We start from the raw sequence: 13,252 nt of genomic DNA on the forward strand, positions 1-13,252 counted from the left end.
ATAATGCAAAGTCTGACTAAATTTTACCAATCAGAGTTCTTAGGAAACCTATCAATATGACCAACATTCAAGTCTGCACTTCAATAACTTATTCTGTATTTTTTCTGCTGTAACCTGGCCAGATAGCCTTATGGCTAATGGGACAGGCTAGAAATTTAATAAATGAATGCTGAAAAAGCAGTTTTATATGGGCATTCAAGAGAAAATTGATAACACATCAAAACAGAACATGCTGATAATCACAGGTGACTGGAACACAAAGCAGGAAACAAAGCAAAAACAAATGGTGTGGGAAAACCTAGGGGTCAGAACAATCTGTTTATCATAAATAAGCACTTCGGATGTCTTCAACTGATCAGATATCTCTACACATGGACATAAGAAATTTGTGCAGAATCTCCGTTGGGAGTGGAAGTGGGAATCTGTCAGATTCCCTGGGTTTGGCTTCCTGGTTTCTGGACTGCTTTTCTTGCAGCTGTGAGTCCAACTTCTTGACAAGCACACCAAGAGTTTGTATGGTGCTCACCAGAAATGAAGGCCCAAGTGAAAGTTGTACAAGCAGGATCCTTCTTCCATGTGCATGACTTTGTTTGTGTTGCACATAACACAGAGGAAGATTGCCAGTTGTAGAACCAGAGTTTTGCAAGCTTTTGCAGACTTCCTCAGATCAGCTCACCTTCTGAGACAGGGCTGTTCATGACAGGAAGTCTGTGAACTGAGGAGGGATGGATTCCAGGGAGCTTTGTCACAACACTAGTAGACATCACCAGGTGGCCAACACAAAAATCAAACAGATTGTGTAATTGGAAATAAGAGATGGAGAAGTCATATTCTCACAGCCAAAACAACACCAGAGACATATTGTGGTAGTTACCATGAACTCTTATATCAAAAATCAGAAAAGATCACTAGCAGAAATATAGTGCCAAAAGGAGGGGGAAAGAAAATGTTAGCATTCCTGAGGAATTTGAAATCCACATAAAGGACATATTTGTTTTATTTGTATATTTGTATTAATTAGCCATGACCCAGAAGTCTGGAAGCAGAGACATTATCAGGGAAGAATGCCAACAGACAAGTCATGCAATGAAAGACTTGGATGGAAGACAGAAGATGCACAATTGCTAAGGACAGGTGAGGAGCAAAAGCAAATGGTGAAGGGAAAAGGGTCTGAATCCTAAAAGCGACTTTTCAGCAGAGCAAAAAGAAATATTGCAATGGTCACTGCAAAGAGATAAAAGAAAACAAGAAAAGAGAAAAAAAGAAGAGGCCTGTTCCAGAAGACCAAGAAATTAAAGCGAGATTCAAACCTTGATTAGGAAGGCTGAAAGACCAACAGAAGGAAATACTAGACTAGATAAAATAGAGAAGGTGGAAAGAATTGTGGAAGAGATAAAAGGATGAAAAACTCCTTCAAAGAGGAATTGAATGAGGAAGAATCTGCAATATTAGAAAGCAAGTGAGAGCTGTTCTGAAAGCACTTGGAAGGCATAAATCATCCAGAGTAGATAAGGTAGCGATAAACCAATTCCAAGCAGCAGAGACTGAATCAGTAATAATCCTAACAAGAATATGCCAACAAATATGGAAAATATGGAAAACATAACAGTGACTCACAAATTAGAAACCATCAATATACATTCTAATAATCAAGAAAGGATTTACAAAGTGCAGCAACCGTAGGACCATTGCATCAATCTCCCATGCAAACAAAGTGAGGCTCAAGATATTGCAACAAAGAAATTTACCATATATGATATGAAGCAAGAAATGCCTGAAGGTCAAACTGGATTTAAAGAAGGAAGAAGTACTTGAGGTCATATTGCAAATATACACTAGTACCTAGAGTGCACTGAAGCATTTCAGTAAAAGATCGGTCTATGCTTTATAAGCTACAGCAAAACCTTTCACTGTGTGAATCATGAGAATTTATGGATGGATCTGAAAGAGACAGGAATCCCACAGGCATTTGATATAGCCTATATTGTGGTCAAGAACCTAGACATGAGGAAACAAAATGGTTTCTTACAGGCAAAGGTGTCAGACAAGGATCTATTTCCTCTAACTTCTGTTCAATCCATTTGCAGAACACATCATAAAGCAAGCTGGATCAGGATCAGAGAAAGAAAAGAAAGTGGAAGACACACCAGTAATATAAGAAATGCAGGGGATACCTTATTGTTTTTGTTATTATTAAATTGCATTTATTACTCACCTTTATTCTCTTTTGCAAGGAATCCAAGATAGCCTACTCTACCCTCTACTTGATGTTAATCTTCACAACAAGAACCCTGTGAGGTCTATTAAGCTGGGACTCTATGACTGGCCCAAAGTCACCAGAGATCTTCACTGCTGAATACAGACAAGAACCCAGATCTCCTATATTACTGGCAGAAAGCAGAAATGAATTGAAATGGTTCCTGATGAGAGAAGAAAGTAGAAAAGCAGGACTTCAGCTGAACATTAAGAAAACCAAAATCATGACTACAGAAGAATTACTGAACTTTAATACCAACAGGGAAGAAATTGAAATTGTGAAAGATTTTGCATCCCTTGGCTCAATTATCCCTTGGGAGATTTGAATAAAAAAGACAATTTGAAGATACATCAAAAGAATGGGGTAAAGAAAAAGATAGTAAAATAAATAAAATGATGGAAATTTTTTAACACTGTGAGGGAAAATATATTATACTGGGAAATTAAGCACTAACACTGAAGGGAAATGAAGGAAAATTCAAGGAAGATATCAAGAAAAGTCTACCCTAAAAATAGGGTAGAAAATAAAGCATTAATAATTGAGGAAAATGCTTGAGGAAGTGGGCTTCAAGTTTACATATAGTGTAAAACTGGGAGTAAGAGTACCAAAGGGGAGAAGAAAAGGAGTATTTATGTTATATCTGCAGCTGAAGGAAGTTTGTGGAGTTGGTACTGAATGTACACACAGGATAAATTCTAGTATTTCAAAGCGTGAAAATAATCTCAGGATTATTCCATGAGTTAGTGATGCCACAAAAAAAGGATTGAAAGTGATAAAAATAGAGAGGGAGGGTATTATTTCCAGCTGGATAAACTATCTGGATGAACTAATCCCAAACAAAACAAAATGTGAAATTCTCATTAATAATTTCTCATATATGCACTTATTTATTTCTATACTGCCATGCAGTAGAAGCTCTCTAGGCAGTTTACCCAGTCCATGAAACAGATGATAAAAGTACAATAATATCAGAAAAAATAAATGTTTAAAACAGCTAAAAACAGATTTAAAAACAGACAATAAAAAGGAATACTAAGAGACTTATACATTAACTACAAATATTTTAAGTTGAATATTTGTGTGAGCACTTATTGTAATGGGATATTATAAGGAGAGCAGTAGAAGCCCGACAATTCATGGGCTGCATGGTGAAAACACTATCAACGGTCATCAGCAAAGCCACCTTTGACAAATGCTTGCCACCAAGGACTTCCAAACATCATCTGTTCTACCATGTGGTGAAGTCTTTAAAAGACATTTCAGGACATTGATGTCTGGGCGAGTGATACATCCGCCTGTCTTCTTGGACCATCTGCTTTTTGCCGTGCCATCAGAGGCCTTTGTAAAAGTAAGCAGGAAAGTCTACATGGCTTATACAGATAAAAGGAAATGGATGTAACATTTCATTATATATTAGCAATATTGGTTAAATATTGTTGGAATATGATAAATAAACGAAGTGAGGTTTTTAGCTGAAACATGAATGAGGCTTAAACCAAAATATTGAAATTAAATATATAGGTGAAAATTGAAATAGTTAGAGTGGGACTTTTAATACTCCTTTTAATATTGAGGAATCAAACTCACTTGCAAGCATTCTAAAACAGTAGACCATGCCTATTTCAAACGTGAGCCATTATTTTTTTATGAGCAGGGTAATACTCAGCATGTAGAAATAATGGAGTTGGAGAGAAAGTTTCTTGTCTGCCTTGCACAACTCCACGCCCACTGCTGGAAATTGAGCATAGCCTCTCCAACAGAAGACCCCCACCCCTGTGAGAAAGGACATTCCATCATCCAACGGATCTTGTCCTCCAGAACTTGGAGGGACGGGTATGTCAGGATCCACAGTCCTCAGACAGCTCCAGCGGCTGGCATGATGCTGAAGACCACTGCAGCCCACCCACAAGGCCAGGAGCAACCTGAGGGGAACTTGCCAGGAACAGAGCAGGTGCAACCACGCCACACAGCTGAGAATCTTGGAAGGCTCTCTGAAAGGTTCTCCTGCAGCACCGGTCGCATTGGATATACGTACTGTGCTTTTGATCCTATTTCTAGCCTCCCCCTCAATCACATCTCTCTTCTACCGGCTCTTGCTTCCACCCTTGTCTTCAGCTTGACGGTGCATAGGCAGGTACCTGTCTCTTGCCCTCCCTGACCCCACCCTGCCCCTGTCCCTGCTTTGCCTTTCTGGCATCTGCCCCCAGTTTGCCCCTGGACCTCGCCTTGGCCTCTGGCTCTGCTCTGCCTTCTTGGTACCTGCTCCTGCCTGCTCCTGACCTTCTCTTCACTTCTGGTTCTGCCACACGTCATGAGTATCGGGTCTATCCTTGACTCTGCCTTTGCTTCCAGCCCTGCCATACCTTCTTGGTATTTGGCCTTGCTTGCTCCTGGTTCTGCCCGTGCCTTTGGACTTGCCTTGCTCAGTCTCTGACCTCACCCTGTGTTGGGACTTGACTTTGCCTCCCACCCATTAGCCCTTGCAAAGAACTGATGAAGCACCCTGGTTCTAGCCAGGGCTGCCTGGACCTGGCAGTGTGCGTGCAAATAAAAAATGGAACAGCACGTTTGTGAAAGACCAGCACTTCTGAGCAGGAGACTCACCCCCTCCACATGAGACGGAACAATCTGACTGGACTGTTACCCAGGAGTAGCTGTGTCTTTTTGTGAATATCTTGTTCTCATTGTTCATCTTAGAGAAGGTATACTGCCAGGCGATGCCCGGGTTTTTTCCTTGCAGCAGGATCTAAACGGCATGGAGAGGAAATAGTGTTATTAAGCCAGGGGCAAAACACTTATGTGATTAAAGGTCTCACAAAAGCCCTGAGTTGTTCCGGAAATCTAAACTGGAGCAGGTGATCCTGAAAAATAAGCAGTGTCATGACATGACAAAAAGAACATTTAATCAACACATTTAAGGGCAGAGATTTTCACGATTCAGGAAAAAGTACATATTGAGGGGCAAAAAGAAGAAAACAAGTCATGAAAATGCTTAACAGAAAATTGCATAAACTCCCCCCCCCCAAAAAAAAGAGTCATGGATCATTCCCTATTCACTATTGCATAGAAGAGTGTGTTGGTTGCAGTCTTAGGCTTGGAGGATTGGGAAGGATGATATATTGTCCGCTCCCATGAGCCAGATTCTATTTCAGTCCACAGATTCTGGTAAAGATCCAACCCGGAAATATATGACCTAGTCCAGCAATATATATCCCATCCAGCAGAATTAATAGCTTGGCTTTCTGTTTTATTGCAAGACCCAGGTCTGAGAAACACCTAATAGCAGGCAAATGTAAAATAATGTGTGGGATTTTATGGAGAACAGAGGTGTAATCAGCTCCTCTTTTGCACCCACACACAGACAGCAAGCACATGCATCCCGTGTGCATGCGAGAGACAGAAAAAATAAGAATATTTAATAATGCATTGTAAAGGAATTCAACGCTTATTTCATTACCATCCCTGCTTGAAGAATATTTATTGGATCCAGCAAGTGAAGTACCTGATTGCACACAACATGATCACGTCCTTGCTTCCGTTCCTTATTGGACTAAGTTTTGACAATAGTTTACCAGAGTGTTTATTTATTTATAAATAACAAGCACTGAAGCTCTCTGGACAGTGCACAAAAATTGCAGACTACAAATACAAGATAGTAAAGCCCACAGAACCTTCCTTACCTTGTTCAAATAAAAAAAGAAAGAAAGCAAAAGAAAAAGGTTCTGAAAAGTATCAACATGCTAAATATGTAAACCCAAAGAACTGTCCATGATGTGCTGGCAACTCCTGATCTACCCCTTTGAAACTGCAAAACTTGCTTAGCATTGGGTTTGCAACTGGCATGCATTCATGGTTACTGATGAATTTATGAAATGGAAAAATGTCTGCGGAATTAAGCAATGGAAAATTTTCTGCTTCACAATGCTATGAAGGAGAGGGGCATTTCTGGGGTGGCATTCAGTCTTTGGAAAACCCTCCCAAAATTAGGCAAGGCTAGAGTCAACATTGTTTTTCTTTTGACACCAGGTCAAATTGTTTTTATTTGCCAAGGCATTTAAATGTATCGCATTGTTTCAGCTGGTTAAACTTCTTTTGTATGTTACCTCTTGAGTTCTGTACTTTGCTTGGGTTTTAAATTCATCCTTTAATTTTTTTGATATGTGGAATACTTGCACATTCCACCCTGGACCAATATCTGCATCAGGCATTTTTAAATAAATGAATTGCCCTTCCTTCAGATTTTCCTTTCACATCCATTGTACTCTTCCTTCAACTTTCTAACTCTCAACACCCTTAGCTTTCCCACAGTCCAGTGTGACTTTCCATTTCCAGTCAAACTGACAATTTTCCCTTCTCTCACAGAAGCTGGATGGGAATCTGTGATGACCTCAAGACAGGCTAGAACCACAGGTGATGCATAAACCTGGTCACTGTGCAGATATAGAACTTAACTACAGAACTTAAACCATTATCTCTTCCTACAGTAGGAATTGTTTGGTTAAAAATAGTATCTAATATCTGATGGTGAATATTACTGTGTTATTAGAAGTATGCATTTGGAAGGACCTCCAGTGCATCAGTGTACTTAACTGGACATATTCCAGGGCCTTCCAATCCAATTGGCATTTGTTCCCAAATCTACAGCTGGCAAACAACCACTTTAAACATTTCCCGGTCTTCCACAGAACTGTTTAATGTCTACCTTTAACACACACAGCACCTGACTTCAGACACAACACTCAGCAGCTTTGACCACAGGCCGCAGAGTTATAAAATTTACAGCTTTGCGTCTTCAAAAACCACAGGCTAAATGGGTAAGTTTGGCCAGATCTATTTGAAATAATGAGACTTTTGCTTAGGGCAAAAGAAAGTTAAAACAATGGGAAAATTGATCTCTCTTGAGTAAATAGTTATTTTCTATTCCTTCAACTTTTGATTTAAAAGTTAAACCAATAAATATTCTTATCCAGCTATGCATCTATTCTGTTTTGATTCCCCCTCTTCCTTAGGTATTATAGATATGCGTGCAACTTTGTAGGTCGCTTAAGCAATTCCTTTTAAATGTACATCAACAGTTTCTTTAGACCCTCAACTTCCAATGAAGGCCTTAGGTAGTTATTACACATCTGACTATTAGTGGTAATTTGCGATTGATTGCATTGAATAATGATAAACAACTGATAGGTGTTATCCTTGCTACACTAGCAAATATGGAATTCTTCATACCAACGGATTGTGCCCATACTGAACAACATGGTTGTTCTTGCTACCTTTCTGAGGAATGAGATTCCAGCACAAGGTAAGGATGCTGCAGATCTCAGGAAGCCCCTAAAGGACAATTTACCACAAGGCCCTTCACACTTGGAGCAAACCCTACATAGAACAGTAGAAGCCTATAGACTGCATTTTCAACTATTAGATATGGAGCAATGGGGTGGGGGGAGATGCCCCTCCCTTCTTACCAGAAATGCTGATTTATTTCCAGGGGGTGCAGGTATTTATTCAGCAGACAAAAGAGCCAAGGGCAGAAGAATCTTTCACAATGATTATGGGCCATGCTCTGAAAACTAGGCTCAGATGCTTCACTTGACAGGAGAATACTAATCATTACTTGCACGTACAGAATGGTTTCTTGAACTTCAGGACAGGAAAGGCTTATATGCATTGCATTTTCTCAAAGGTATTTTAAAAGCAACCCTTTAAATTGAGATGAAAAACAGGGAGTTCACAGGACCCTTCTAAAAGCCTTGACAAGAAAAGGTAGCCCTTGAAAGGTCCTCCCATGATCTCATCCTTTCTTCAGAAGGCTTATATTTGTCATTAGATGTAGTTTTCACTGTCTCCTTTGTAAACAGCATATGCTAAATGCACCCATTTAAGGGTTCCAGCACATCTAATCTCTTTCACTTAAGCGAAACTCTTTTATCCCTTGCATTAAATTTACATCTGTATCCCATAAGCAAAGCTTTGCTCTGTCCAACACTCACTCCTTTCAGGGGAAATCAGAGCTAATTTATCATCTAGTAGCTAATAATAAAAATAAAGCTTTCGAACTCCATGCCGGCTGTTACTCAGTGGCTGCTAAATGATAGGTAAAGTCCTTCCACCTGGCTTCCTTCCTCTATTTTCCCCGTCAACAAAGAGTAGAGGAAATGATTTATCAATTTCAATTAACCACCTTTTTCTGCTTTGAAGAAAGGCACCTTTTTGTGAGTGACGGTGGGTGTTAAGCGTCTCATCAATCTCTTACTAGCTGTAGTGGCGCTTTAGGGGGATTTCATAATTCCCTTGTTCAGCATGTGTCAGTTTTGTGGAAGGCTGTAATATTTCCATTAATTTTGTCCTGGGACTCACAGAAGCATACAACCCAAGAGTGTCTAAAGATTTAAAGTCTTGGTATTTACAAGTCGGTGTTATTGCTGTGGATGATAATGATTCCTAGAGTCAAGCCATCAAGCCGATATAACAGGTTTAAAATACGTATTGGGTGGGTTCATACAACACTCAATGGCTGAGTGCAGGTTGAAAGTTGGTTAGTGTTGAACCATGGGTTGCTGTTGAAACATGAGTTACCATGTTTTCTGAAATGAGCTGTGCTTTCAAGCCATGCCTTGAACAACCCGTGAAAAGAACCCTGGTTTGTTGTTGAGATGTGAATTGTGGGTTGTTCACCATCATTCATCATCTCCTCGAATGTGGGTTATCATGCTGTCTGAACCCAGCCATTAAGATGACTACCAATATTCTTTCCTTTGCATTTGATTTTACCCATGTTGAACAGGCTGCATTTCTGCAAAGGAAGCAGACATGGGAAAGAGCTTGCTTAAACCTCTCCGCACTGTCATTTCTTGTGCCAAGCTTTTTGTTTAACCACAGGGGAATGATTCTGGGTCTTCACTTCCTCAGCTGAGTAGGCTCTCCCAGACCACACTTCTCCTTTTTGGATGCAGCCTCCCCAAGTTCAGGCAATGATGAACCCACAATAAGGTCTTCCTTGCCCAAACTGATCACCACTCCACAGATCATGGAACAAGTTCTGTAAATTAAGACCAGATGACCTTAAATCACCTATGCCAGAATCCCAACAAAATGTTAGTGTTAAGCATTTAACTGGATTACCTTTTTAAAAAGTTTCCTGCATGTCTCCACTTATGTCCACACAAATGCATTACCAAAACCATATGGTAAAAACTGATACTGATTTACAGTGGCAGATAATCATTGTCCTTTCACATAGCTGTTATTTTGGTCTATTTTCCCCTACAGACACAATCTTCCTTCCTTCCTTCCTTCCTTCCTTCCTTCCTTCCTTCCTTCCTTCCTTCTCAAACTTTGGATCCACTAGAGAAATGCTGTGTTTTGCTTACTTTAGCTTTCACAGACTTTTATAAACTCACAGCAAAGCTTACATAGTGTATGCTTTTGACCTCAGGAAGCATTCACAAACAAAAAGATCCCCATGATTATTGGCTACTTATATTGTTTGCTTATTTGTTTGTTTATATCTGTTCAGTCCCACAGTTGAAGCTCCCTAAACAGCCACTGACTAATTTGCAATTATGGTGGCAGTAATAAAGAAGAGAAATAAATAATCGAAGCCTAAAAGCAGTATCTTATGCATATCTGTTCAGACTTGGGCCTCACTGAAGTCAATGGGATTTGTGCCCAGGTAAGCATGCCTGGGCAGCCTGCATCACCATACCAGTGCTATTGCTGCTGTTGACGGAGCTGTGATTGCCATCATTACCATGGGAGTAAGCCACACTGAAAGCAGTTGAACTCACTCCAGTTAAACTTGTATCAGACTATTCCTTCTAGTGCTGAATTACAATACAGTAATATTTAAGGGAACCAAATAGTGTTATGTGCCTAGATAACAGAGATCATTGCGATAGCTGTTAGCTAAGACAGCACAGGGTTTGAAGAACTGAGAGTTCCAGTTCCTTCCCTTACTTCTCATGTTTTCTCCACCTACCAAGAACCAAACAAGCCTACACAATCCTACCTGGTTTTTGTTTCACGGCAACACTACAAGTGCAACTTAAAGTTGGGCACGTGGGACAGAATGCTGAGGAACGGCCATGCCAGAGAAGCTGAAAGGATACCAGCTGTGCAAGCATCAGCATCGCCATGCTATCAGAAACTCTGTGTGATCACAAGCTGCAGGCAACTGTGTGGAAGCATTTGTGTACAATTGGAGATGTGCACTCTAGCTAACATGTGGAGGTATGTAGTGGTCTACAGAAGCCAGTGATGTAAGACAGGCCTGGCAGATACAATATTACTTCTCTCTCCATGCATTTTCTCTACTGTCAGAACTGATCCACCTCCTGCTTCGCTGTTATAGTACACCTACTTCCTGTCCAGAGACTTGGTGAACCAAAGCAGCTCTGCATGGGGCTAAGATGCTGCTTCTCAGTTTCTCACTTTGTCCACTAGGCTTTTTCTGTTGGCTAGTATCGAGTCAAGGATAGTCATTCCTCTTGTTACTTCCTCTACTTTTGGTTGGAGGAAGTTACCAGCAACGTATGTTAGGAATCTCTTGGAGGGACTGTGTTTGGCAGAATTTCTCTCCAGACAAATATCGGGGAAATTGAAGTCCCCCACAATGATGACATCATGCTTCCCTGAAACACGGGCCATTTGCTTTTCAAAAGTTTCATCCTCATCTTTTCTTTGACTGGGTGGTCAGTAACACAGTCCATCCATTGTGTTGCTTTTACTCCTTCTGCCATTTATATTAATCAAGATGCTCACAACAGAACAGTTAAACTTGTCCTCCTGTATTTCTGTGCAAAGATATGTATCTTTAACATATAGTGCGGCTCCATCCCCCTTTCTGTTCTTCTTGAACAGGTAATAATCTTCAATTGTTGAATTCCTATCATGTGAATCATCCCACTTTGTTTCAGTTATACCTATCAAGTTGCATTTACCCTCCTGTATTAAGAATTCAGGTTCATGCTGTTTGTTTCTCATATTCCAGGCACTAGGATCAAGTTGAAGACTACATTGAAGACCACATGCTTTATACTCTAGTTTTCTTCCTGCATTTTTTGGAAGACCAGTGGGCACTGTTAGAGGTGTTTGCGCTGTTGTGGTGCATCGACCTTTGTTGTGATGCCCAGCTGTACTTCTCCCTCCCCTGCTGGATTCAGTTTAAAGTCCTCCTGATAAATTTCTTCATGCTGTGGCCAAACACATTCTTTCCAGTCCTTGTAAGGTGCAACCCATCCTTGCCAACAGACCATCTTCCAAGAAGTGTGGTCCAAGGTTCCAAAATCCAAATCTCTCATGTCAGCAGCACCTTCATAGCTAGGCATTCACTTGGAGTATTTTTCTTTCCCCGTCTATTCCTCTTCTATGAACTGGAAGGATCGACAATAAAGCTATCTGGGCCCCAAAGTTCTTGACTTTCCTCCATATAGCTTTGAAGTCTGACATGATTTCTTCAAAGATCCAGTTAGCAATGCCATTTGTTCCCACATGTGTAATAAGGAAGCCCACATGTCAGTGGTCTGCAAGAGCCTTGGCAATCTTTCAGTTTATATCTGTACTCCAGGGAAACATCATACCTGAGAAGTCCATGGGTCTTCCTGACATGCATGTGTTTCTACTCCAGGCAACACTAACTCTCTTCTCCGCTTGTTCTTGTTCTTGCATGCTTTGCTAGGATTGCGGGCACTTGGTTGACCTTTCGCCTCTTGTTCAGGGTTGCATGGGCTGACTTGCAGTCCTTCCACAGCAGGCTGCCCTCCAGTCTCCTCCTCAAGCGATGGAAAGCAGTCCAAGAGTTCCAGCGCTTCCACTGGTGCAGAATGTCTTCTGGTTCTTTCGTGCCTAACCGTCCCTCTTTTTCAGGGAGTTTCCTCCTCATTTTCCCTTTCTTCAGGATTGTCTTCTTCTGCCTTAGCTTGCTTTTGCACTTCTTTGCTTCTGTACTGCTCTTAGCTGCTGCAGTTCCACCATTCTGTCTAAAAACTCTTCATCTTCTTTTATTCCCTTGACGGTGGACACTTACTGCTCTGATACTCTCACCTTTTCCTCTAGCAGGACTACTAGCTTGCTCCATGTATAGGCCATGTTGCCTTCAGGCAAGAAAACAAACATTGCACAGATGCTGCAGGTCACCACCACTTTGGAGTCTCCTCGGTCCATTCTTTTTGCTCTTTCACACATGTTTAGAAGTTAAGAATTCAGCACGTGGAGGTTCACGACAAACTATACTTGTGGCTTTGCTTTAAATGGAGATGCTTCTAAGTAGTAAAAGCCTTTTCATGCAGGAGCTGCACATTCAATGCTCGATTCTCCAGTCCCTGCATCATTAATATAACTTAACAGTGCCCTGTGGACTTGAAACATAACTTGGAAGATGAGACTATAGTTCTACATCTTAAAATGCAAAACTTATGCTTTCCTTTCCCTATGTGGTTATCTCATTGTATCTTATGTCCCATGCATATTCCCCAGTAATTAGTACCCTACTCTGAAATCAGAGGTAGCATATAGCCATGAGGACCAGTAGAAATTGATAGCCTTCTTCTCCATGAATTTCTCTAATCCTTTTTTACAGCCTTCCAAATTGGTGACCACCACTTCTTGTGGTAGCAAATTCCATAGATAAACTATGCCCAGCTTTTAGTGAATGGTTGACAAGATGAATTTTTGGCAAGAATTTGGAGGAGTTCAGTATCTTGAGGTTGTGTGATTCTGGAGAATTAATGCTGAATAGTGGCTGAAGTGCCAAAAAGGTCCACGAACATTTTCCCGCCTTTGTCATAGTCAGGAAAGGGAGGCATATTTTTCAGTCTTACCTTGGAGAACAAGGATTGGTTGGAGATTGTGTTGATTATATTCCACAAGATGTGCTGTCTGGGTGGAGATGATAACGATTTTACTGATCCCCAAGGTGAAATAATGACAGACATGCAACAAGAACTCATCAAAAATAGCCTTGTGCTCTCTGTGGGATATCTCACTTAGGATATCAATGTG

General features: G+C 40.7%; 1 protein-coding gene across 1 annotated transcript in view; it reads right to left on the minus strand.

Annotated features, from left to right (window-relative positions):
- The window catches only part of ADAMTS18 (ADAM metallopeptidase with thrombospondin type 1 motif 18), a 118,439-nt gene that overhangs the window by 16,999 nt on the left and 88,188 nt on the right, over nt 1-13,252 (minus strand). Inside the window, exon 17 of the mRNA XM_044433901.1 lies at nt 4,862-5,003. Coding sequence (XP_044289836.1) covers nt 4,862-5,003 — 142 coding nt within the window. The remainder of the gene's footprint in view (nt 1-4,861; nt 5,004-13,252) is intronic.

Source organism: Varanus komodoensis, unplaced genomic scaffold, assembly GCF_004798865.1.
Source record: "Varanus komodoensis strain SLA01 unplaced genomic scaffold, ASM479886v1 scaffold27, whole genome shotgun sequence".
NCBI lineage: Eukaryota > Metazoa > Chordata > Lepidosauria > Squamata > Varanidae > Varanus > Varanus komodoensis.